Source organism: Crotalus tigris, unplaced genomic scaffold (genome assembly GCF_016545835.1).
Source record: "Crotalus tigris isolate CLP2741 ecotype Arizona unplaced genomic scaffold, ASM1654583v1 scf7180000017666.379230911805:20528666, whole genome shotgun sequence".
Lineage (NCBI taxonomy): Eukaryota > Metazoa > Chordata > Lepidosauria > Squamata > Viperidae > Crotalus > Crotalus tigris.
The window spans coordinates 5,234,950-5,257,742 of NW_024096552.1; the positions used below are offsets into that span (position 1 = coordinate 5,234,950).

Here is a 22,793-nt window from a genome sequence, read left to right on the forward strand (position 1 = left end):
CACCATCTCCATCCCTCCCCAACCCCGCTGTTGCTTTCCCTTGATTTCTCTCTTTTATCAAACAAAGCCACTGGGTCAGTTGCAGTAGTTATGAGTGCATCCCTGGGAGACCCGAAAAAACCAGATTAGGGATCGATCATGCTAGCGTGAAGCTGTCGATATGATCGGTGGTTTTGAAAACAACTTGATGGAGCATACGGCAATCAATCAAAAATCTTGCGAAGGACAGGAGAAGCGTATTTTTCCGCCTTCTGTCGCTAGATGGCGCTCCACGAAATGAGCGGCGACTGGAAAGCCGTCAACACGGTAGCAGGATCGATGGTTACTATGTACAGTACTGACATCCAACGGCAGAGGGAGCGACGGAGCTGAAAGGTGTTTTGAAACAATAGAGTACTGGATTTCTAGAGAGGATATGGAAGAGAGGAGAAGAACAGAGGAACTTCCTCTTCTGGTTCATCCATGGGGGGGGGGGAATGGCGTGGAGGGAGGCTCTCCTACTATTTCCAGGACGACAGCTGCTGGAAGGTGAGTTGACAGGTCGGAGGAGAGGCTGGGAGCAAGTAGGGCTGTTTGGTTTCCTCCACGCTTCCAAAGCAGAACAACGGAGTGGAAAGGGACGATGGAGGTCTTCTAGCCCAACCTGCACTGTATCCTGTGGCATCCTCTTTGTTTTTGCAATCATTCCCTATCTGATATCCCCGAAAATTAGTGGAATTAGCCATAGAGAAAATGTTCCTCTAGGACTGGCTCAGGAATTCTGGGAGTTGAAGTCCACGAGTCATAAAAGAGCCAAGGTTGCCTACCCCTGCTCTAGGAGGACTTTTTCCTTAATACTGAGATAAGTTAGGAAGGCGTTGCATGAAATCCCCTCACTGGCAAAGTGACCTAGAGAACTGTTGGCAGAGATTTATGTTGCCTTAGGAATTGAAGGAATTGAATTTCCTTCAGTTCTTGGATTCACGAAATCTGCGGTGGAAGGAGGGTCATTTTAAAAATGAAAACCTTTTAAAAGGGGGTTGGTGAAACATAGGAAACTGCAAACAGTAAAACATTCCTTGGCATAGGATACAGTGAAAAGAATGGATGAGCATTCGGATGAACATTTTGCCCCCGTGGCTCTTGAGTCTTAAAAAGGTCCCTGCATTTTGGCTGCCTCAGATGGAATTATGTAGCAGGCAAAGAAAACCTTGGTCAGGGGGTCCCGTCTCATTCCCAGGAATCCTTCCTGACGTATGAAGTCCCAAAATGAGACTCAACCTTGAAGATCTGGTTACTGCTTGTCACCTGTGCATAGAGAACATCTCCCTGTTCCTCTGCACAGAGATGAGCAATGTGGAAAGGAAATGTTGGTCTGGATTTCTCTTGAGGAATGGAGTTCAAGCCAGGCTCCGTTTCCAAGAAGAGAAATAGGAATGTATGATGACCATTAATCAATAGAATAGCAGAATAACAGAGCTGGAAGGAACCTTGGAGGTCTTCTAATTCACTAATTTAGTCACTTTGTCAAAGAGTGAAATTAGATTTCTTTGGCATGATCTGTTTCTGACAAACCTGGGTTGGCTTCTGGTTATAATGTTGCTTGCTTCTAGGTGTTCGCAGATTTGTTGCTTTATTATATTTTTCAGGATCTTCCCTGTTATTAATGTCAGGCTGTAGTTCCTGGATCTGTCCCCCCCCCTCTGTTTTGAAGATGGGAACCATATCAGTTCATTCCCAGTCTCTGGTAGTTCCCCAGTGCTCCAGGATCTTTGAAAGATATGGTTCAGTGGTTCCAAGATCTGCCAACTCCTTCACTGGGAGCTGGCAGATCACTGGGATGTAATCGATCAGGTCCTGGTTATTTGAACTTGTCTACAATGGACAAGTGTTTTCTTGCTTATTTTGATTTGTATTCCTAGTCTGCCTTTTACGGTTATGTTTTTGGTAGGTTAGGCTGTATTATCTTTTTTCATGAAGACAGATGAATTAAGGAGCTCTGCTTTCTCTCTACTGCCCATTACTTCCTTGCCATTTTCTCTCATTCGTGGACCAATTATTTATTTGACTTTTTTCTTGTTTTTTATATGTTGAAAGAAAAGTTTTTATTATTTTTGACAGTTGTTGCAAGTCTTTTATATCCTTCTGAGCCTTAGCTTTCCTGATTTTATCTTTGCAAGTTCGATCTATTTATTTGTATTCTGCCTTAGTGTCCTTCTTTCCATTTTTTGTACTTGTTCTTTTGTCTTCTTCTTGAGTTGTTCCCCCTTTAAGATTTTCATCCATGATATCCTTCCCAAGCTCTCTCTAAGCTTGTTAAAAATCATCTCTTTTAAAGACACTGGTTCGATTTTGTTCTATTCATTGCGTTTGAATTATATTGATTTCCAATATGACAGGGTCACTCTCTCCCAAAGTTTTGGGAACTTCAATCCCTTCTATCATTTTTTCTGTGTTAGTAAAAATTAGGTCCAGTATAGCTGTCTCTCTAGTTCCCTGCTCTACCGGTATCTTTTGGATGACAAAGTTGTTAGCTAGGTTGGTCAGGAACCAGTTCGGTCTCCTAACTGATGCAGAACTTTTCTCCCAATTGATGTCAGGATAGCTGAAGTCCCCCATTACTACTGTGGTGCATTTCCAAAATAATAATAATAAATAATAAATTAATATAATAATAATAATAATAGTAATAGTAATAATGTAGAGTTGGAAGGGACCTTTGAGGTCTTCTAGTCCAACCCCCTGCTCAGGCAAGAAACCCTATACCAGGGGTGTCAAACTCAATTTCACTTGAGGGCCACATCAACATTGCAGTTGCCCTTGGGGGGCTGGGAGGTGTGGCCAGAGTGGGTGCAGCCTACTAGGTGGGCGTGGATGGAGTGGGTGTGGCCTACTGGGTGGGTGTGGCCAATTCTACATCATTTGCATCAAGGGTGCCTGTGGGGGCCTGGGCAGGAGTGGGACAATCTGAGGGTCTTGGCAGAAGGGGGTGGGACCAGGGCAAGTGCCAAGGCATGGTCAACTGGGGCAAGTGCCAAGATGGCCATCACAAAATTGTACATTGGCTCCTGGCTGGCCTGGGCCAAGGCAGTGGGGGCCGTTCCTTCAACTGTTTCCAGGATGGCTTCGCGGGCCACATGAAACCACTTCGTGGGCCGCATCCAGCCCCCGGGCCTTGTGTTTGACATGTCTGCTCTATACCAGTGATGGCGAACCTTTTAGAGACCGAGTGCCCAAACTGCAACCCAAAACCCACTTATGTATCATTGGGTGCCGGGTGGGCATGGCCCATTGGGTGGGTGTGGCCCATTGGGTAGGCGTGGCTGTGGTGGTAATGGCAGACTGGGTGGGACTAAAAAGTTCTATCAATCAATTCCAACTTTGCGAGATCTTTTTTTTTCCCCGCAAGGAGTTGAAATTGATTGATTGAAACTTTTTTTTTTGCACATGGCGGCGGAGGCCTAAAGTAAAAAGTTTTTATAGGCTGAAGGCCTAGGACTCGGGCGATGGCGCATTTGCCCACAGAGAGGGCTCTGCATGCCACCTGTGGCACGCATGCTATAGGTTCACCATCACGGCCCTATACCATTTCAGACAAATGGCTGTCCAGTCTCTTCTTAAAAACTTCCAGTGTTAGAGCATTCACAACTGCTGGAGGCAGGTTGTTCCACTGGTTAATTGTAGGAAATTTCTCCTTAGTTCTAGGTTGCTTCTCTCTTTGGTTAGTTTCCACCCGTTGCTTCTTGTCCTGCCTTTAGGTGCTTTGGAGAATAGCTTGATTCCCTCGTCTTTGCGGCAACCCCTGACTTTTGTTAATATATGTAGCAAAGGAAAAACTAGGGTGAAACATGTCAGCTACTGCTGCATGTTCCTTCCCTCCCAAAATTTTCTCCCTGTCGTTTTAAAAGTATTGCCTTGCAATTTTTGCTCGTTGGGAGATTTAAAAGTCTCCTTCAATTTAGGGTTGACTGTGATTTTTTGAGATGTGCTGTTTTCTTCAAAACTGAAGAGTTTTGTGCATATTATCTTGTAAATGCTTTGAGCACCATTTCATTGGCTGAAACCCTCATCTGTTGAAGCCTTCCCCCTGAAATTAGACCAAAAAATATGGGCATACCCACTTCAGGAACATTTTTATGGCTGTAATACACATGGACGTTTAACATACTTACATTGGTAGGGGTGTCAGTGTTTGTCTTTGTGTGCATATCTGTATAATCTGCCCTCAATATTTCCTGTTGTATTTAAAAATAATGGTTTGAAATGCTAATAACTTGTGATTTGCTGAAGTCCAGAAGAGACTTTAATGTCTGTGTGGATATTCGAACTTGGATCTCGTTAGTCTATGAGTCAAATGAATCATAGTTAATGTTAGAGGTTAATCTAGCATTTTGGCATGTTTGCTTTCTCATTGTAATGCATGCTCTGTTCTCTTGCTGTTTTCACATTTTCGGTAGCCAGTTCATAAACAACTCTTAAACTATGGGTTTATGTCAATCTTACAGGCAAAGAGGATGCCAGGAAGAGAATTCCAGACAAGTGAGAGTGGAAAGAGGCATTAAAATGGAAAGCAGATCCAGCCAGCAGTGAAAGTATTTTCCACTTCCTCTGGCAGATGACCGACAAGAGAGAGAATAACAGGAAGAAAGTTTTGGGCTGAACTCAAGCAAACACTCCTGAAAAAGGTCAGGAGGGATCATTTCCAGATTTACAAAAAGGGGAAATATTCTGGAAATCACTGGGGCGGAAGGTGTCACTTGAGTAGGCATATAAGACAGGCAGCCATGGAAGCTTCCCCCTGCCAAGAAAGAAAGAGTAGCTTGAATCAAAGAAAACCATATGGATGTCCAGGCTGTGGGAAAACTTTCAGCCGGAATTCTCACCTGATGAAACACCAGAGGACTCACAAAGGAGAGAAACCATATAGGTGTCAGGATTGTGGGAAAAGATTCAGGCATAATTCCCAGCTGGTGATACATCTGAGGACTCACACAGGAGAGAAACCCTATAAATGTGCAGATTGTGGGAAAGGCTTCAGTAATAATTCCAACCTGATCGTACACCAGAGGAGTCACACAGGAGAGAAACCATATGAGTGTACAGATTGTGGGAAACGTTTCAGTCATAGTTCCAACCTGATGATACACCAGAGGACTCACACAAGGGAAAAACTATTGGAGTGTCGGGATTGTGGGAAAAGTTTCAATCAGCATTCTGACTTTGTGACACACCGGAGGACTCACACAGGAGAGAAACCATATAAGTGTTCCGATTGTGGGAAAGTTTTCAGTCATAATTCTGACCTTCTGAACCACCAGAAGAGTCATACTGGAGAGATCCCATACAAGTGTCTGGACTGTGGGAAAGGTTTCATTCGGAATTCTGCCCTGCTAATGCACCAGAGGATTCACACTGGGGAGAAACCGTACAAGTGTCCAAATTGTGGTAAATGTTTCAGTTGGAATTCTAGGCTTGTGATGCACCAGATGACTCACACAGGGGAGAAACCATATAAGTGTCCAGATTGTGGGAAAGAGTTCAGTCATAAATCCAACCTGATGATACACCAGAGGACGCACACAGGGGAGAAACTATACAAGTGTCTGGACTGTGAGAAATCTTTCAGTTCAAAATCTGGCCTGGTGATACACCAGAGGATTCACACAGGGGAGAAACCATATGTGTGTCAGGATTGTGGGAAAAGTTTCAGTGTTAATTCCAACCTTGTGAGACACAAGAGGACTCACACGGGAGAGAAACCATATAAGTGTGCAGATTGTGGAAAATATTTTCGTTGGAAATGTGTTCTGGTGACACACCAGAGGACTCACTCAGGGGAGAAACCATATCAATGTCTGGATTGTGGAAAACGTTTCAGTCAGTATTGCGTCCTTGTGACACACCAGAGGACTCACACAGGGGAGAAACCATATGAGTGTCCGGACTGTGGGAAAGGTTTCAGTGCTAGGTCTATCTTGATAAATCATGTAGGTATACATACAGGGGAGAAACCTTTCAAATGCACAGAGTGCAGACAATGCTTCTCGCAAACCTCCTCCCTTATTAAACACAAGAAAATCCACATGAGGCAGAAGGTGATGAGTGAAGAGAAGGCTTGAATTTCTTTTCTGATCTGCCTTTGCAAAAGCAATTGAGAAATTAACTATTTAATTTGTGGCCTCATTCAGTTTAGTCAAACATGTCTCAACATTAGGCAGGAGGGACAAAAGAAATGGAAAGGAAAAATGTTACTTTGATCAAGGTTAATTACCTGTGCCTTGCTTAGCACAGCAGTTCTCAACCTGTGGGTCGGGACCCCATTTGGGGTCGAATGACCATTTCACGGGGGTCACCAAACAACGCAGTCCGCTATTTTTCCCCCTTTTCCTTAGCTGTGCTACTCCCTTTTATTCTATTGGCTTTTGAAAGCCAATAGAATAGACTCTCTTGAATAGAGTCTAATTCTATTGGCTTTCAAAAGCCAATAGGAATTGTCCAGGCTGGCTCTGGCCTGCTGAGCCCGCCAAAAGTCCCATTCTGCGAACGGTGCTGCACCAGTTGAGTAGTCCTCGATTTACGACCGGTTGAGTAGTCCTCAACTTACGACTGGTTGGGGGTCGCAGCATTAAAAAGGTTGAGAACCACTGTATTAGCAGAATATAGCAGATATTCTCTTTTTCAATAATAGTGCAACTGCTGCACAAATAATGTGGGGTTGTTTTTGCATATTGATGAACAGATGTCTTCAGAAATCTACTGCAGGTCCTATAAAATATATTAGAAGATAGGAGCATTCTGATTTACTTAGTGATTGTAGCTCCTCCAATATGAGGCGATAGGAGAGGTAAAGACGGATCAGAATTCATCTTTTCCTAAGTTTTCCAGAAATTCAGTATAGGAAGAATCCCTGTACAGATTGTGAACAGTGAAGCAAGGACAGTGAGGGACAATGAAACACAAAATTGAAAATATGAGGGGGGTTTGGGACAGTGAGAAGAGCACAAAAATGTCACATGTAAAGATTGTTGACCATGATATGCAAATGCTGTTGGAACGCTGTAGGGAAAAAGGAGTTGTAGTTTTTGAGCATAGGATTTTAATGTTTTCTACCAACTGCTGCTGTAATCTCCTTTGTTTGGAAGTGCCTTCTGTTAACATTTGATGCTGATGGATTAACCTTTGAATCTTGGCAGTGCCAAGATGCTAAAAAATTTGCTGAGTTTAGAAAAATTCAAGGGTTGTTTATTTCAGTAATACATTTCTGGTTATAATACAATGCCACTGTAACTCTGGACACACAGAAACAATAGAGCATGTTGTTGTCCAGTGGGTGTACAGATATTTGTATCCAGGTCGTCTCTCTAGTACTGCATAAATACTCAGGGCACACAGGACAATTCTACATCTCCCTACTGCTTTCAGATAGTCACTCTGGTACTACATGCAGTATAATGTTGCCAGATTCTACAGAGCAGCACTTAAATATGGTCAGATGATGGATGGCCTGTGCCATAAAGTAGTCTTAAGGAACATCCAGTTCATCCTACAGTCTGCTTTGTGGAATGATAGATTTAATCTGCCACATAATAAACCATTCAACCTACAGGCATCTTATGTCCTTGGCGTGCTCTTAGTTCAGTGGTTCTCAACCTTTTTAATGCCGGGACCCCCAACCCGTTGTAAGTCAAGGACTAAACCAGTCGTAAGTTGAGGACTAAACCGGTCGTAAGTCGAGGACTTTCCCTGCCCGGGAGCGCCGCACATACGTGGTGCCGCCCCCTGCGCCGGCTGAGGCGTAGCTGGCAAGCGGCAGAGACGGAGCAGGCCGACCACCGGCTGGCCCAGCCCAAGGGAGGTAAGGCACCCGCCGGAAAAGGGGGAAAAAAAAGGCAGACAGCCTTGCTTGGCGACCCCCGTGATATGGTTGATCGACCCCAAATGGGGTCGCGACCCATAGGTTGAGAACCGCTGTCTTAGTTCCATTTAAACCAATGGCCCACAACCTTTTGGCCACTAGGGACCAGTTCCATGGAAAGAGTTTTTCCGTACATTGGAGGGGCCATGATTTTGTGTGCTGCCTGCATCCTGCAGATGGGGCTTTGCTTGTTTGCACGGCCCAGTTGCTGGCATGCTGCAGCCAGCTGCTGGTCCATAGACTGGGTGTTGTGGACCCAATTTAAACTTCTGTTTTTATATATTTATATCTTTCATTTATGTCTTATTTAGTATAATTACTATTTTTAGACTTTATTTTCTATTCTGTTTAGCTGAATACATCCCACATTCATGCTGGCTTTCACTGTAATAAAGATTTTAAACTTTAAAATAATCAAATTATATTTCATTCTCATCAGATTATATTCAATTCTCTCTTTTTAGTGTCATATTTGGGCATTATCTGCTGTCACATTTTTTTGGGCTTGAGCACTGAAATTGCTTGAAATAACTCAAAAGCCTCTGGATCTTTGAGAGGACCATTGCGTAATGCAAACTCTTAGTGGCTACAACATTCTAATGTCTTTGAGAAACAAAATGGGACATTAGCGCAGAGGGAATGGAAGCGACGAAGTTGGAAGCGTTCCTGGCTGACTGGCTATTGTAAGAATTCATTCCAAAGGGTGTGTTTCCTTTGATTATTATTCTGTAAAGACACTTTTTTTTTTCATTTTGGGGTGTGTCTCATACATACAACCAAAATACCAGATGGCAGGAAAGAGGCAATGGGTATGAGCGTGAGGTGAGGAATAACAATTTATGCCATATTTAAGAATTAAGTGTGGAGCAATAGCAATTGAATTTCATTACACAAACATTCAAAATATACACAATGAAACTGGTACAAAGGGAATAGTGGAATTCTCATGAATAACTCCTTTACAGGTGAACAAATAGATTAATTGTTTCTGAAAATCCTTGCCAAGGAAACTGCAGGAAAGCAGTCCAGGCCCGGTGTCAACTCTAACTTGAAGGTACCTAAAAGAAACATTGAGTTTAAGGCAGTGGTTCTCAACCTTTTTAATGCCGTGACCCCCCAACCGGTCGTAAGTCGAGGACTACTCAACCGGTCGTAAGTCGAGGACTACTCAACTGGTGCAGCACCGTTTGCGGAATGGGACTTTTGGCGGGCTCAGCAGGGCAGAGACAGCCTGGACAATTCCTATCAGCTTTTGAGAGAGTCTATTTTATTGGCTTTCAAAAAACAATAGAATAAAAGGGAGTAGCACAGCTAAGGAAAAGGGGGAAAAAAATGGCGGACTGTGTTGTTTGGCAACCCCCGTGAAATGGTCATTCGACCCCAAATGGGGTCCTGACCCACAGGTTGAGAACCACTGGTTTAAGGGTAAAGGATGGGATTAAAAGTGCAAAAAACCTCCAGTTATTGTTAGATCAGGCATGAAGGTAGCTTGAGATGCCAATCGACAGGCAAAAATTATGTCTGTGAAGGGAGATAGGTGACTAGAGGAGATTAAAATGGGCCTCTTTCTTGACTCAGGATGCTGTCTAGGAAGTGCTTTCTATGCAGCCCGGAGTTTCTAAAAGAAAAGAGAATGAATAAAAGATAGGTTTGGAATGCAACAGAGCTCAAAGCCAACAGCTGAACTGGGTCTTCTAGTCCAGGGCTTTTCAACCGGTGGTAGGCGTACCGCTTGTGGTACATTAATGAGTGGCAGGTGGTATGCAGCCCTGCCTAGCCAAGTGTAGTGGGGGAGGAAAAGAGCCAGCACAGGCAAGGACTTACAGTGAGAGAGTCCTCTGGAGCTGCAAAAGCCCCAGGCTCACTTCTGGCTCACCCTCCCCTATAAGAAAGGAGGAGGGGGGGAGGCAGAAGAGCCTATAAAAGGAGTCAGTTTGGGCAGGAGAGGGAAAGAGAAAAAAAGCAGCAGCCTTGGGAGGAGACAGAGTCAGCTGCACAAAGATGAAGAAGGAGGGTGAGGGTGGGGGGAGAGGAGATCAAGCAGGCTGGCCATGAGCCGGTGGCAGCCACCTGGGCTGGCAGCAGCAAACAGGCAAGAAATGCAGTGGGGGAGGGGTCACTTTCCAAGAGGAATGAAAAAAGGCAGCAATGGCTGGAGGTGAGGCACGGAGGAGGGAAGGAGATGGAGAGTGGAAGGATTCTTATGTGCTTTTGTGACTTTGAAGTTCTGGGATTTGTGCAATGAGGGCTTTGTGTTCTTAAGGAGTGTTTGGCAATTTCTATTTGGCTGATGGCTGATGTCTCCTGTTAGCTTCTATTGCTCTGCTGTTAGCTGTAAGTTTTGCTGCAAGGGATTTTGAAGTATTTTTCTCCTGAATGGATTTGGCCTGTAGCATTCCTTTACTTATGAATGGAGCCATTTGGGGAGGTTGCCTTAGCCGGCAACCAGTACTTACATTTTTTTCTTCCTTAAGTGTGGTCTGCGCTCCTTACTTTCCTTTCTTGATGTTGTTAATTGCAAAGTCGTGTCCGACCCATCGCGACCCCGTGGACAACGTTCCTCCAGGTCTTCCTGTCCTCTACCATCTTCTGGAGTCCATTTAAATTCACACCTACTGCTTCAGTGACTCCATCCAGCCATCTCATTCTCTGTCGTCCCCTTCTTCTATTGCCCTCAATCTTTCCCAGCATTAGGCTCTTCTCCAGTGAATCCTTCCTTCTCATTAGGTGGCCAAAGTACTTGAGTTTCAACTTCAGGATCTGGCCTTCTAAAGAGCAGTCGGGGTTGATCTCTTCTAGGACTGATCGGTTTGAACGCCTTGCAGTCCAAGGGACTCGCAGGAGTCTTCTCCAGCACCATAGTTCAAAGGCCTCAATTCTTTGGCGCTCAGCCTTTCTTATGGTCCAACTTTCACAGCCATACATTGCAACTGGGAAAACCATGGCCTGGGCTATACGCACTTTTGTTGGCAGGGTGATGTATCTGCTTTTTAGAATGCTGCCTAGATTTGCCATAGCTTTCCTCCCCAGGAGCAAGCGTCTTTTAATTTCTTGGCTGCAGTCCCCATCTGAGGTGATCTTGGAGCCCAGAAAAATAAAATCTGTCACTACCTCCATTTCTTCCCCATCTATTTGCCAGGAATTGAGAGGGCCGGATGCCATGATTTTGGTTTTCTTAATGTTGAGTTTCAAGCCAACTTTTGCACTCTCCTTCTTCACCCGCATCAAGAGGCTCTTTAGTTCCTCTTCACTTTCTGCCATTAGAGTGGTATCATCTGCATATCTTAGGTTGTTGATATTTCTCCCGGCAATCTTAATTCCAACTTTTGATTCATCTAGCCCTGCCTTTCTCATGATGTGCTCTGCATATAAGTTAAATAGGCAGGGCGACAGTATACAGCCTTGCCGGACTCCTTTTCCAATTTTGAACCAATCAGTGGTTCCGTGTCCAGTTCTCACTGTTGCTTCTTGACCCGCATATAGGTTTCTCAAGAGACAAATGAGATGGTCTGGTACTCCCATCTCTTTAAGAACTTGCCACAATTTGTTGTGATCCACACAATCAAAGGCTTTTGCATAGTCAATGAAGCAGAAGTAGATGTTTTTCTGGAACTCCCTAGCTTTCTCCATGATCCAGCGTATGTTGGCAATTTGATCTCTAGTTCCTCTGCCTCTTCGAAATCCTGCCTGTACTTCTGGTAGTTCTCGATCCACATATTGCTGGAGTCTAGCTTGTAGGATTTTAAGCATAACTTTACTAGCATGTGAAATGAGTGCAATGGTTCGATAGTTTGAACATTCTTTGGCATTGCCTTTCTTTGGAATTGGAATGTAAACTGACCTTTTCCAATCCTGTGGCCACTGTTGAGTTTTCCAAATTTGCTGGCAAATTGAATGTAGCACTTTTACTGCATCATCTTTTAAGATTTTGAATAGCTCAGCTGGAATACTGTCACCTCCACTAGCTTTGTTGTTGCTCAGATTTTCTAAGGCCCATTTCACTTCACATTCTAGGATGTCTGGTTCGAGGTCAGTGACCATCTCATTGTGGTTATCTGGGATGTTAAGCTCATTCTTGTATAGTTCTTCTGTGTAGTTTTGCCATCTCTTCTTAATCTCTTCTGCCTCTGTTAGGTCTCTGCCATTTTGGTCCTTATCATGCCCATCTTTGCATGAAACGTTCCCTTCATATCTCCAATTTTCTTGAAGAGATCTCTGGTCCTCCCTATTCTGTTGTTTTCTTCTATTTCTTTGCACTGTTCATTTAAGAAGGCATTCTTATCTCTTCTAGCTACTCTCTGGAATTCTGCATTCAATTGGGTGTATCTTTCTCTTTCTCCTTTGCCTTTCGCTTCCCTTCTTTCCTCAGCTATTTGCAAAGCTTCCTCAGACAGCCATTTTGCTTTCTTGCATTTCTTTTTCTTTGGGATGGTTTTAGTTGCTACCTCTTGTACAATGTTGCGAACTTCCATCCATAGTTCTTCAGGCATTCTGTCTGTCAGATCCAGTTCCTTAAATCTATTTGTCACCTCTACTGTATATTCATCAGGAATATGATTTAGTTCATACCTGAGTGGCCTAGTGCTTTTCCCTACTTTTTCAATTTAAGCCTAAATTTTGCAACGAGAAGCTCATGATCTGAGCCACAGTCAGCTCCTGGTCTTGTTTTTACTGACTGTATAGAGCTTCTCCATCTTTGGCTGCAGAGCACATAGTCAATCTGATTTCTATGTTGACTGTCTGGTGATGTCCATGTGTAGAGCCGTCTCTTGGGTTGTTGGAAAAGAGTGTTTGTTATGACCATCGTATTCTCTTGACAAAATTCTATTAGCCTGTGCCCTGCTTCATTTTGTACTCCAAGGCCAAACTTGCCTGTTATTCCGGTTATCTTTTGGCTTCCTACCTTAGCATTCCAATCCCCCATGATGATAAGGACATCATTTTTTGGTGTTAATTCTATAAGGTGCTGTAGGGCTTCATAGAACCGGTCAATTTCATCCTCTTCAGCAGCAGTGGTTGGGGCATAGATTTGGACTACTGTGATATTGAATGGTTTGCCTTGGATTCGAATAGAGATCATTCTGTCATTTTGAGGATTGTATCCCAGTATTGCTTTTCCTATTCTTTTATTGACTATGAAGGCTACTCCATTTCTTCTGAGGGATTCTTGCCCACAGTAGTATACCTGATGGTCATCTGAGTTAAATTCACCCATTCCTGTCCATTTTAGTTCGCTGATTCCTAAGATGTCGATGTTCAGTCTTGTCATCTCTTTTTGACTACGTCTAGCTTGCCTTGATTCATGGATCTTACATTCCAGGTTCCTATGGAGAAAAAATCTTTACAGCATTGGACTTTCCTTTCACCACCAGATATATCCACAGCTGAGCGTCCTTTCGGCTTTGGCCCAGTCGCTTCATTCTTTCTGGCGCTACTAGTACTAGCCCTCTGCTCTTCCCCAGTAGCATATTGGACACCTTCCGACCTGAGGGGCTCATCTTCCAGCGTCATATCTTTTTTCCTTTTAGTACTGTCCATGGGGTTTTCATGGCAAAGATACTGGAGTGGTTTGCCATTTCCTTCTCCAGTGGATCACATTTTGTCAGAACTCTCTGCTATAACCTGTCCGTCTTGGGTGGCCCTGCACGGCATAGCTTATAGCTTCATTGAGTTACGCAAGCCCCTTCGCCACGACAAGGCAGTAATCCATAAACTTTCCTTTCTAGCCAGTAGCTAATTCTTAAAGGGGAATGTGCCTTTTTAAGTTAGTTCACTCAGCAGCTTGTCTTTTCTGTCTCGGGAGGCCTTTCCTTGTTTGATCAATATATGGAAGAGGGAAAATATGGGGGGGGGGTTCAAATTCTTCCTTCAGAAGGAGATGGGAATGAGAAAAGGGGAGGAAGGGAAGGGAGGGAGGAAAGGAAGTCCTGCCTTAGCATCTGGCCACCAGCAGCTCTGCCATTGACTTTGCTTGTCAAAAGGTTGCAGAAGAGGATCACATGACCCTGGAACACTGTGACCATTATACAGTAAATAGGAATCAGTTGCCAAGCATCCAAATATAAATCACATGACCCTGGGCATGCTGCAATGGTCATAAGTGTGAAAAATGGTCATAAGTCATTTCAATGCAATTGCAACTTTAAACAGGTTTTTTTTTTGGTCATCAAGTCTTTAACACTTTGCTAGGTGGTACTCGAATATTGCCATATCCTAAAAGTGGTACAATCGGTAAAAAGGTTGAAAAGCCCTGTCCTATATCATGTACTTTGACCTGAGTGTGAGTGTGCTCTTTTGGTATTGGTGGATTAATCCTATTATGTCTTCAAAGGTCCTGTCTTTTAGAGTTTGGGTGGGGTATGTAGATTCCTCATCTCATAGCTTCTAGCTTTCTGACCCCAACCTTCCTGAATGGATTATTGAATTTGCATTTCTAAAAGCTGATCTCTGCCTAGGGCAGCGGTTCTCAACCTTTTTATACGGCGACCCCCAGTCACGCGCCGCGGCGCGCATGTGCGGCGGTGCCCCCATGTGCGGCGCGCATGCACGGCGCCACCCCCATGCGCAGCGCACATGCACGGCGCCGCCCCCCTGAGGGGGAAAAGTGGCGGATTGCGTTGTTTGGCGACCCCCGTAAAATGGTCGTTCGACCCCAAATGGGGTCGCGACCCATAGGTTGAGAACCGCTGGCCTAGGGGCTGGGGCTGGTTTCTGTCTTTTTAAAGATCTCCATTATTCCTTTGGGGAAATATATTCTGACTTTTTAAATATTTCCCAAAATATTTCTTTCTCTGGATTCTTCCCACAAGATGAAGCTGGCAATAATTTAGAGCCACACATAAACAAGAACTTCATGAACTTTTAGGGCCCAGCAACCAACTTAATCTGGCAAAGCTAAGTAGACTCAGTGAAGAGTAAACTTCACTCTTCAAGCTTCCCTTGGTAGATTTTGAGGAGTTATCCTTGCCCGCTAGGACAAAAAACTGGCTGGAACAGAATTCATGCATGCACAATAAATGATATATAATTGTTGCTGTTTGTATGCATACCGTTCCCCCCCCCATGTTGGTTTAAGTTCTTGCTTCTTGCAAACAGAGCGCTGGCTCAACTGTAATAGCTATGAGAGCATCCCTGAAAGACCAGAAAGAACAGGTTAGGGATAGATCCAAAGTGAAACCACCGCTGTGGTTGGTGTTGAAAACCACTTAATGGCAGATACACAGTGTTTCTCAACCTTGACAATTTTAAGGCATGTGGACACAGCCAATGCTGGCTGTGGAATTCTGGGAGTTGAAGTCCACATGCCTTAACATTGTCAAGGTTGAGAAACACTGATACAGTAATCCAGGGGGTCTTCAAACTTGGCCCCTTTATGAATTGTGGACTTCAACTCCCAGAATTCCTCATACTGGCTGAGGAACTCTGGGAGTTGAAGTCCACAAGTCATAAAAGGGCCAAGTTTGAAGACCCCTGCAGTAATTGATCAAAAATCTTGCAAACAAGAACAGTGATTTTAAGCTTTATGTCGCTAGATGGCGCTGCATGAAATGAGTATTGTAACATCCGGCGACTAGAAAGCCGTCAATACAATAGCGGCATCGATGGTTGCTGAATACTGCCATCAAACGGGAGGGGGAGCGAGGGAGCCGAAAGGTGTATAAACAAACGAGTACTGGATTTCTAGAGAGGAGAACAGAGGAATCTCCTCTTCCGGCTGACCCGTGGGAGGATGGAGATCTGGAGGGCGGCTCTCCTGCTCTTCCCAGGATCAAACAGTAGTTGGAAGGTGAGTTGAGGACAGATCGGAGGAGAGTCAGGGAGCAATTAGGGCTGTTTGGTTTCCTCCACAGTGTAGAAACAGAAGAAACCACACTGAAAATGTCAGCTGCTACTGCATGTTCCTTCCCTCCCCAAATTTTGTTCCAGCGGTGCTTGTCGGTTCCTTCTGCTTGATTGGGTGGCCTGTAATATACACTTAGGACAGGGGTAGGCAACCTTGGCTCTTTTATGACTCGTGGACTTCAACTCCCAGAATTCCTGAGCCGGCATGGCTGGCTCAGGAATTCTGGGAGTTGAAGTCCACGAGTCATAAAAGAGCTAAGGTTGCCTACCCCTGACTTAGGACAAGGGAGGTGAGCACCGTGCCCTAGAGTCAGACCTGACCGACAGGGAAATTTTCACTTATTGCAAATCTATATAATCTATCCTCAGCATCTTCTGATATATTTGAAAATAACAGTTTGTAATGCTAAGAGTTTGTGATTTACTGAAGTCCAGAACGGAATCTAATGATTGTGTAGCTATTTGAACTTGCATTTCGCTAGACCTCTATGCATCAAATGAATCATATTTAATGTTAGAGGTGATCAAGCGTTTTGGCATGTTTGCTTTTTCATTTAATGCATGCTTTTTTCTCTTGCTCTTTTCACATCTTTTGCACTAAGGGTGCAGAAACTAAGGGTTTATGTCCATTTTATAGATAAAGAGGATGCCAGGAAGATAATTCCGGACAAGTGAGAATCACAAGCAGCATTAAAAAGGAAAGCATATCCAGCCAGCAATGAAAGTCTTTTCCACTTCCTCCAGAAAAGCACAAAATTCTTCTCTGTGTCCATGCATGTGACGGACAAAAGAGGGAATAACAGGAAGAAAGTTTTAGGTGGGGGAAAAAACTGAGTATGTAGAACTCAAGCAAGCACTCCAGAAAAAGGTCAAGAGGGATTATTTCCAAATTCAGAAAAAGGGGAAATATTCTGCAAATCACTGGGGAGGAAGCGATCACTTCAATAATCATATAGGATGGGCGATCATGCAAGCCTTGCCCTGTGAAGAAAGAATAGCTTAAATGAAAGCATCCATCCAAGAAGGGATCCAACATATTTTTGACCTTGAGAATCCAAAAATATCATTGGTAGAAAAGCTTCACCGATGTGCATATTGTGGGAAAAGAACAGATTGCAGACTACACCTGATTATACCTGAGAGGAACCACACTGAAGAAAAATCCACCTTCTATCCTCAAGGTGACAAAACCTTGGGAAACACGCTACTCTAGTGATAGAAAAAAGGCCTGAAATGGGGGAGAAGTCTTTTGGGTGTTCTGATTGTGGGAAAACTTTCAGTAGGAATTCTCACCTCGTGATACACCAAAGGATGCACACAGGAGAGAAGCCCTATGAGTGTCCAGATTGCGAAAAACATTTCAGTCAGAATTCCCACCTGGTGACACACCAGAGGACTCACACAAGGGAGAAAATGTATGAGTGTCCAGATTGTGGGAAAGATTTCAGTCATAACTCCAACCTGGTGATACACCAGAGGACTCATACAGGGGAGAAACCCTATGAGTGTCCAGACTGTGGGAAAGGTTTCAGTCATAATTCCAACCTTGTGAAACACCAGAGGACTCACACTGGGGAGAAACCATATGTATGTCCAGATTGTGGGAAAGGCTTCAGTCAGAAATCCCATCTTGTTAAACACCTGAGGATTCACACTCGGGAGAAACGGTACGAGTGTCCCCATTGTGAGAAACGTTTCTTCTGTAATTCCAACCTGAAGATACACCAGAGGACTCACACAGGAGAGAAGCCATATGAGTGTCCAGATTGTGGGAAAGGTTTCAGTCTGAATTCAAGTCTTGTTAAACACCTGAGGGTTCACACTCAGGAGAAACGGTACAAATGTCCTGATTGTAGGAAAAGTTTCAGTCATAATTCTGACCTTGTGAAACACCTGAGGATTCACAGAGGAGAGAAACCCTTTGAATGTCCTGATTGTGGGAAAGCTTTCAGTCATAATTCCAATCTTGTGAAACACCAAAGGATTCACACAGGTGATAAGCCATATAAGTGTCTGAACTGTGGAAAATGTTTCAGTTGGTATTCTGGCCTGGTGATACACCAGAGGACTCACACAGGGGAGAAACCATATGAGTGTCCAGACTGTGGGAAAGGTTTCAGTACTAGAACTAACCTTATAAATCATGTAGGTTTACACACAGGTGAGAAACCTTTTAAGTGCCCAGAGTGTGGACGGTGCTTCTCACAAAATTCCTCCCTTACTGTACACAAGAAAATCCACATGAGCCTGAAGATAATGAGTAAAGAGAAGGCTTGAATTTTTCTCATCTCCCTTTGGAAATGCACCTGAGAAATTAATCATTGAATTTCTGGTCTGATTTTATTTAGTTAAACATGTCTCAGGACTAGACTAGACTAGACTAGACTAGACTAGACTAGACTAGACTAGACTAGACTAGACCAGACCAGACCAGACCAGACCAGACCAGACCAGACCAGACCAGACCAGACCAGACCAGACCAGACCAGACCAGACCTTGGAGGTCTTCTAGTCCAACCCCCTGCTCAAGCAGGAGAACCTATATCATCTCAGACAAGTAACTGTCTAGCCTCTTCTTTAAAATCTCCAGTGATGGAGCGCCCATGGTTTCTGGAGGCAATCTGTCCTCACTGTCAGAAAGTTTCTCCTTAATTCTAGGTTGCTTCTCTTTTTGGTCAGTTTCCAACCATTGTTTCTTGTCCTGCCCTCTGGTGCTTTGGAAATAATTTGATCCCCTCTTTTTTGTGGCAGCCCCTCAAATACTAAAATACTGTTATCATGTCCCCTCTATTTCTTCTTTTCTTTAGACTAGCCAAACCTAAGTCCTGCAGCCGTTCTTCGTATGTTTTAGTCTCTAGGCCTTTGATCATCTTAGTTGCTCTTCTCTGATTTTTTTCCAAACTCTCATCTTTTTTTGTGATATGGTGACCAAAATTGGCTGCAGTATTGTGGGTGTGGTCTTCCCAGGGTTTTATAAAGCGGTACTAATACTTTGCGTGATCTTGATTCTATGCCTCTGTTCATACAACCCAGGATTGTATTAGCTTTTTTGGCAGCTGCTGCACACTGCTGGCTCATAGTCAAGTGATCATCCACTAGGACTCCAAGGTCCCTCTCACAGTTACTGTTTTTAAGCCAGGTTTTGCCCAGTCTGTACTTGTGCCTTTGATTTTTCCTGCTTAAATGTAAGACTTTGCTTTTCTCCAAAATGAAGCTCATTTTGTTGGACAGGGCCCATTGTTCAAGTTTGTCAAGATCTTTTTGGAACCTGAGCTTGTCTTCTGGGGTGTTGGCTACTCCTGCCAGATTGGTGTCATCTGCAAATTTGATGAGTTCCCCTTCAATTCCCTCATCTAAGTCATTGATGAAATATTGAAGAATACTGGGCCTAAGACGGAACCTTGTGGTACCCCACTGCTCACCTCTCTCCATGTGGATGTAGTGCCATTGAGGACTACTCATTGAGTACGGTTTGCCAGCCAGTTACAGATCCATCTGGTGGTGATGTTGTCTATTCCACCTTTCTCTAGCTTGCCAAGGAGTAGGTTGTGGTCTACCTTATCAAATGCCTTACTGAAGTCTAAGTATACTACATCCACAGTATTTCGCTGGTCTTAGTTTAGTCACTTTATCAAAGAATGAAATATTGGTTTGGCATGATCTGTTTTTGACAAACCCGTGCTAGCTACTAGTTATAACTTTGTTTGCTTCTAGTTGTTTTTTTTATTATCTTTTCCAGGATCTTCCCAGGTATTTATGTTAGATTGATTGGTCTGTAGTTTCCTGGGTCCGTTTTTTTCCCTTGAAGTTGGGAATCACATCAGCCCTTTTCCAACCCTCAGGTATTTCCCCAGTGCTCCAGGATTTTTTAAAGATAGGTGCAATGGTTCTGAGATAACATTTGCCAGCTCTTTGTCATGTATGTGTTTCACTTTGAGAGCGGTCAACTAAATTTCATTTTTGATGTGTGCCACTGTGCCCACAGTATAAAAATGACAATAAAGGTTATCTTCTTATCTTATCTGTCGGGTCCTGGTGATTTATATTCGTCAAGGTCGGATAGGTATTCTCTTCCATTTTCTTGCTTATTTTAATTTTTGTTTCTAGTTTGCCTTTTGCAGTATTCTTTTTAGTATGTTGTGCTATAAATTCTTTTTGTGTGAAGACTGATGCAAAGAATAAGTTAAGCAGTTCTGCTTTCTCCCTATTGCTTGTTACTTCCTTGCCATCTTCTTTCTTTAGTGGGCCTACAGTTTCCTTGACTTTTTCTTGTTATTAATATGTTGAAAAAAACTTTATTATCCTTGATTTCTGTTGCAAGTCTTTATTCATTCTAAGCCTTTGCTTTCCTGACTGCGTCTTTGCATGTTCTGGCTGTCTGCTGATAATCAGCCTTAGTTATGTGTCCCTCTTTCCATTTTTTGTACTTGTCTTTTTTGTCTTTCAGTTTGTCTGAGAGATCTTTGTGCAGCCATGCTGGTTTCTTGATTTTCCTGTTTTCTTTTTCAGTGGTATTGTGCTAGACTGGGCTTTTATGATAGCATTTTTCAGAGTTTCCCATGCTTCTTCAGTTGTTTTCCCCTTTAGGATTTTCATCTTTCCTAGGGTCCCTCTGAGTTTGTTAAAATCAGCTTTTTTGAAGTTTAAGAGATCAGTTGAATTATTTTCTTTTTCTTGTGTTTGCATTATATTGAATTCCAGTATGACGTGGTCACTTTCCCCCAAGGTTCCGGCAGCTTCAACTCCCTCTATCACTTCTTCTCTATTAGTAAGAATTAGGTCCAGTATAGCTTTACTTCTAGTTCCCTCTTCTACTTTTGGATGACAAGTTGTTGGCTAAGTTGGTTAGGAATCTGTTTGATCTCCCACTCGCTGCAGAGTTTGTTTCCTAGCTGATATGTGGTAGTTGAAGTCTCCCAATACTACTGTGGTATTCTTCCTACATACATTTCTTAACTGATTAGCAAACAGTTCATCTATTTCTTCTGATTGGTTGGGTGGCCTGTAGTATACCCCTATGGCAGTGGTTCTCAACCTTTTTAATGCCACGACCCCCAACCGGTCGTAAGTCGAGGACTACTCAACTGGTGCTGCAGCACCGTTTGCAGAATGGGACTTTTGGCGGGCTCAGCAGGGCAGAGACAGCCTGGACAATTCCTATTGGCTTTTGAAAGCCAATAGAATTAGACTCTATTCAAGAGAGTCTATTCTATTGGCTTTCAAAAGCCAATAGAATAAAAGGGAGTAGCACAGCTAAGGAAAAGGGGGCAAAAATGGTGGACTGTGTTGTTTGGCGATCCCCGTGAAATGGTCGTTTGACCCCAAATGGGGTCCCGACCCACAGGTTGAGAACCACTGCCCTATGGCAATGTCACTTTTTTTCCCTTTTATATTGACCCATATAAATTCTGAAGGGCTTTTATCTTTGATCATGTGCATTTCTATAAGATATGTAGTAATCTCTTACATCCCCTCTTCTTTTTGTAGTTCTGGTTCTTTTGAACAATTTTTATCCATCACTCCATTCCAGTCATGGTTTTCATTCCACCAGGTTTCTGTAATGCCAATTATGCTAAATATATATATTAGAAGATATGAACACTCTTATTTACCTAGTGCTTGTAGCTCCCCAAATATGACATGATGGGAGCAGAGAAATAAAGAGGTTCAGAGTTCATCTTTTCTTAACATTTTCAGAAATTCAGGGCAAGAAGAATCCCTGTTTAGATTGTAAAGAATTAAGCAAGAAGAGTGAAGCACAGAATGGGGAACATATGAGGGAGGTTTGGGGCATTGAGAAGAGCAGAAAAAATTCACAACATATAAAGATTGTTGAACGTGATACGCAAATGCTGTTGGAATATTATAGAGAAAAAGGGGATGTGGTTTTTGAGTGTAGGATCTTCAGTTTTTCCACCACCTCCTGCTGTGATCTCCTTCGCTTAGAAATGCCTCTTTAAATGCTGGTGGGTGATAGTAGTGGAAGGTGCTAATTTTTTTCGTTAATGTAGACGACACCAAAGATTTCAAGGGTTGTTCATTTCAGTAATACACTTCAGCTTATAATACAATGTGCCCGTGAATCTGAACATTCAGAAACAACAAAATACATGCTTCTCCAGTGGCTGTATTATGGAGATATTAGTATCCAGGCTGTCTCTTCAGTACTGCATAAATCCTCAGGGTGCACAGGACAATTCTACATCACTGTGCAGCGTTCAGATAGTCACCCTGGTACAAAATACAGTATAATGTTGCCAGGTTCTGCGGAGCAGCACTTAAATATGATCAGCTGATGGATGACTTGTGCCATAAAGTAGTCTTAAGGAGCATCCGGCTCATATTTTTTGCTCCATAGAGAGATTAATCTGCCACATGCTAAAATTTATTAACCATATCTTATGCTCCTCACTGTGCTCTTAGTTCCATTTAGGCTTCTATTTTTATATATACTCTGTCATTTATGTCTCTTTGGTTTTTTGTTTTTGTATAATTACTATTTTTATACTTTATTTTCTGTACTATTTAGCTGAATACACCCCAAGTTCCTTATGCTGGTCTTTCAGTGTAATAAAAATTTTAAACTTTCAAAGAAGCAAATTATATTTAATGCTTGTTAGATTACATTGAATTCTCTCTCTCTTTAGCGTCATTTTGGGGCACGTTTTTAATGCTTGGCTGCTGAAAATGCTTGAAATAGCTCAAATATCTCTGGATCTTTCAGAAGACCATTCCGTAAAACAAACTCTTAGTGGCTACAACATTCTGATGACGTCTTTGGGGAACAAAATGGGACATTAGCGCAGAGGGGATGGAAGTGGAGAAATTCATGACTAGCTAGTGTAAGAATTCATTGCAAAGAGTGTGTTTCCTTTAATTATCATTCTGTAAAGACTTTTTTTTCTTTTAGGGTGTGTCTCATACATACAACCAAAATATCAGATGGCAGGAAAGAGGGGCAATGGGTATGAGTGTGAGGTGAGGACTAACGATAATATGACCGACTGGCTACTGTAAGAGTTCATTGCAAAGAGTGTATTTCTTTTGATTATCCTGC

General features: G+C 43.1%; 1 protein-coding gene across 1 annotated transcript in view; it reads left to right on the forward strand.

The window, feature by feature from the left end:
- Positions 1-470: 470 nt before the first annotated feature.
- Positions 471-22,793, forward strand: part of LOC120305042 (zinc finger protein 208-like) — a 28,200-nt gene continuing 5,877 nt past the window's right edge. Inside the window, exons 1-3 of the mRNA XM_039336349.1 lie at positions 471-528; positions 4,485-6,092; positions 16,928-18,007. Of these exons, the coding sequence (XP_039192283.1) occupies positions 4,764-6,092; positions 16,928-18,007 (2,409 nt within the window). The 5' untranslated portion in view covers positions 471-528; positions 4,485-4,763. The remainder of the gene's footprint in view (positions 529-4,484; positions 6,093-16,927; positions 18,008-22,793) is intronic.